At 49.8% G+C, this 2,778-nt stretch overlaps 1 protein-coding gene across 1 annotated transcript in view; it reads right to left on the reverse strand.

Annotated features, from left to right (window-relative positions):
• Faxdc2 (fatty acid hydroxylase domain containing 2) overlaps positions 1 to 2,778 on the reverse strand; it is a 14,296-nt gene that overhangs the window by 1,280 nt on the left and 10,238 nt on the right. Inside the window, exons 5-7 of the mRNA XM_031352332.1 lie at positions 1,866 to 2,071; positions 1,355 to 1,460; positions 880 to 1,073 (exon numbers count right to left, since the gene is read on the reverse strand). Coding sequence (XP_031208192.1) covers positions 880 to 1,073; positions 1,355 to 1,460; positions 1,866 to 2,071 — 506 coding nt within the window. The remainder of the gene's footprint in view (positions 1 to 879; positions 1,074 to 1,354; positions 1,461 to 1,865; positions 2,072 to 2,778) is intronic.

Raw genomic sequence — 2,778 nt, forward strand, 5'->3', positions numbered from 1 at the left:
GAGTTCAACTTCTTGGCTAAGCTACTAGCCAGTCAGAACCAGCGATCCTGTCTGCTGTCCTCTGGGCTTGGGCTGTCAGTAAGCACAGGAGCAAGGCTGACTTTTATGTGAGTGCTGAGATCTTGTTGTGTAGACCTGGCTGGCTTGGAACTCTCCCAGACCAGGTTAACCTCACACTGAGTCCACCCACCTGCTGAGTCCTGGGATTAAAGGCCTGCTACCCTGCCCAGATGCAGCAAGCATTTCAATGCTGAACCCTCTCTCTGGGACCTCCCTACATACTTTTACTGTGTGGTTCTGGTGTGCAGAGGTTACAACTTGATGCCATCCTAGGCTTGCTCAGGTAGACTGAGGGGCTCCCTGCATCAGAACACCGTGGAAGACATTAGGAATCAGGACCCCAGGCTGAATCCTACAGATATTTCGACTGGTGAGTTTGATATGGGAGCCAAGAACTTGTGTTCTAAGTGTGTCTGGTGACCCATGAAAAACCTGCATAAGGCCAGTTGTGGTGTGTCACATTTAATCCCAGCACTCAAGAGGCAGAGGCAGGCAGATCTCTTGAATTTAAGGCCAACCAGGATTGCATTAAGTTTTAGGACAGCCAGAACTACATAGAGAAACCGTGTCTCAAAACTAAGGATGCTTCCCTGTGTCAGGTTTTTATGCACATGAGTTCTGAGGAGAAGATTCAAGGCTTCCAAGATCCAGAAGGTCCAGATCTCAAATAATGATTAAAATTCCAAACTACAGGGAGAACCTGGTGTCGGGAATAAAGGAAAAGATCAAGGTGGCCCTGTCTCGGCAGCATCTTTCCCATAGCCAGGTGGTCTCCTGACTGGCTCACACATTCACATAGACAGCATTGTCTCCTGAGACACTTGAGCAGTGGTGCTGTTAGCTTTCTTGAGATGGTGGTAGTCATGGAACTCGGGTGAAGGCAGGAAGGGCAAGTGGTAGCCACAGTGGGTGAGCAAGCTCATGGTGAGAACCGTGGATAACCACACAGTGATGGAGGACAAGTGGGAGCCCATTGCTAGAAGACCCACCATAACTGGCAACATGTTGGAAACCTGCAAGAGAAAGGATTCCAGGAGATGGAGGGACCCAGCTGGGTGTTCACTCTGCCCTGCATGCTGCTGCAGGGAGACCTCTTTGGTTTGTAATGGGACACACTCCCTTAGCTTCACCTTCCTCTTAAGCAGAATCAGCATGGAAAAGGTTGTTAGGAGAATATGGTAGTGCAGAGTAGGCACCTGGCACAGCCAAGGGAGGGTAGTTATTCAGTAAGGAGAAGAAAACAGGGCAAAGAAACACCAGCCTCTACTTCTAGAGCTTCAGGAGCTGTATTTACCACATGTTCTATAGGGTCGGCATAGATTGAGACCACACCAATGGGTGCTGTCCATTCATGATGTTTCTTGTGGATTTTCTTGAACAACTTTGGGTGGTGCAAAAGCCTGGAGAGATAATTGGTAAGTGTCAACTCCCATCCTCCCTCTATCCCAAGCAGATCATCAGAGGGCCAAGGTGGGAATGTGGTCCCCGTCTGAGGTGCTGGCAACTCCTCCTTGCCCTCCTCTAGTCTCAGTGTGGGTGATTGGGCTGGCTTAACATTGCCTGCCAGCTCCAGTGGTGAAGCAAAGTGATGTCCAGAAAGGATTAGCAGGAAGTGGATGGGAACTGACCCGCTCTCCCATACATACAGACATTTTTTCACTGGGCATTGTGTCAAGTGGGAGAATCAGTTGTGTCTCTAGCAATTGTTGGGTGGGGCCTGAGGTTAGAGACCACAGTTCAGTGGCCTTTGCTGACCCAAGCGAGCTGTCCCAAGGTGGGGCAGACTGTGCATGTAGGGAGCTCACCGATGTGAGTAGTAGAACAAGATTTCCTCCACAAGGGTGAAAACAGCCAGCTCCATCAGGAACCAGTGGAAGGTAGGCAGTTCTCGGCAGCAGGGGTCTCTCCTCCACATTAAAAAGGGATAGTAGATTACCAGCATGGGGAAAGAGATGAGGGTCTGGTTGAAGATAACTGTGCGGATAGATTGACGCAGCTTCACTGGGTCTACCTGCCAGAGGACAGAAGGATCAGGGAGGGGGCACATGAAGAATAGGTTTCCACCTGACATGCTTAGAGTGGGTTTCTGCAAGTGACTGGGGTCCTCCTCAGTGTGGGGCTGGCAATATAGCCCTGTCCTCTCCTAGGCAATATCCCCACCAGAGCATAGGTTCTGTGGGCCAGGGGACATCACTGTCTAGTTCTGGCCCACAGTGCTTTACATAGATAAAGAAACAAATACCAGTTAAACACAGAAGCAGGTATCAGTGATGATTGGCTCAGCCATCTTAAGAGGATGCCAGAAGAGGTCTGTGTGACCTGAGAGCAGGCTAGCCTGGCCTGGGCTGGCAAAGAGAACAAAGACTCTCCATGGATTTGAGGCCAGCATTGGGCAGGCCTCCACTTCCCCTCAGCTTCCTCTGCTTGGGGCCCATCCAGTGAAGCTGAACAGATGACAAACTTGTCCTAGGAAGAAAGACTAAGTAATCTCTTTGGATTGTCAGCCTTTGGGCAGGCAGCCACCACTAAGGACCATCATAGCTACAAGATACCTGCCAGGAGTATATGACCTGAAAATTAGACCAGTGGTATGGTCTACAGAAACAGGAAGGAAGGCAACACCATTATGGGAAAGAGCCTTAGAAACAACAGTACTTCTCCAATGTCTCAGACTTGGAACTGTGCAGGAAGAAGGTACAGATGATAGAGCAGTTAAAT

This window comes from Mastomys coucha, unplaced genomic scaffold, assembly GCF_008632895.1.
Source record: "Mastomys coucha isolate ucsf_1 unplaced genomic scaffold, UCSF_Mcou_1 pScaffold5, whole genome shotgun sequence".
Taxonomy (NCBI): Eukaryota; Metazoa; Chordata; class Mammalia; order Rodentia; family Muridae; genus Mastomys; species Mastomys coucha.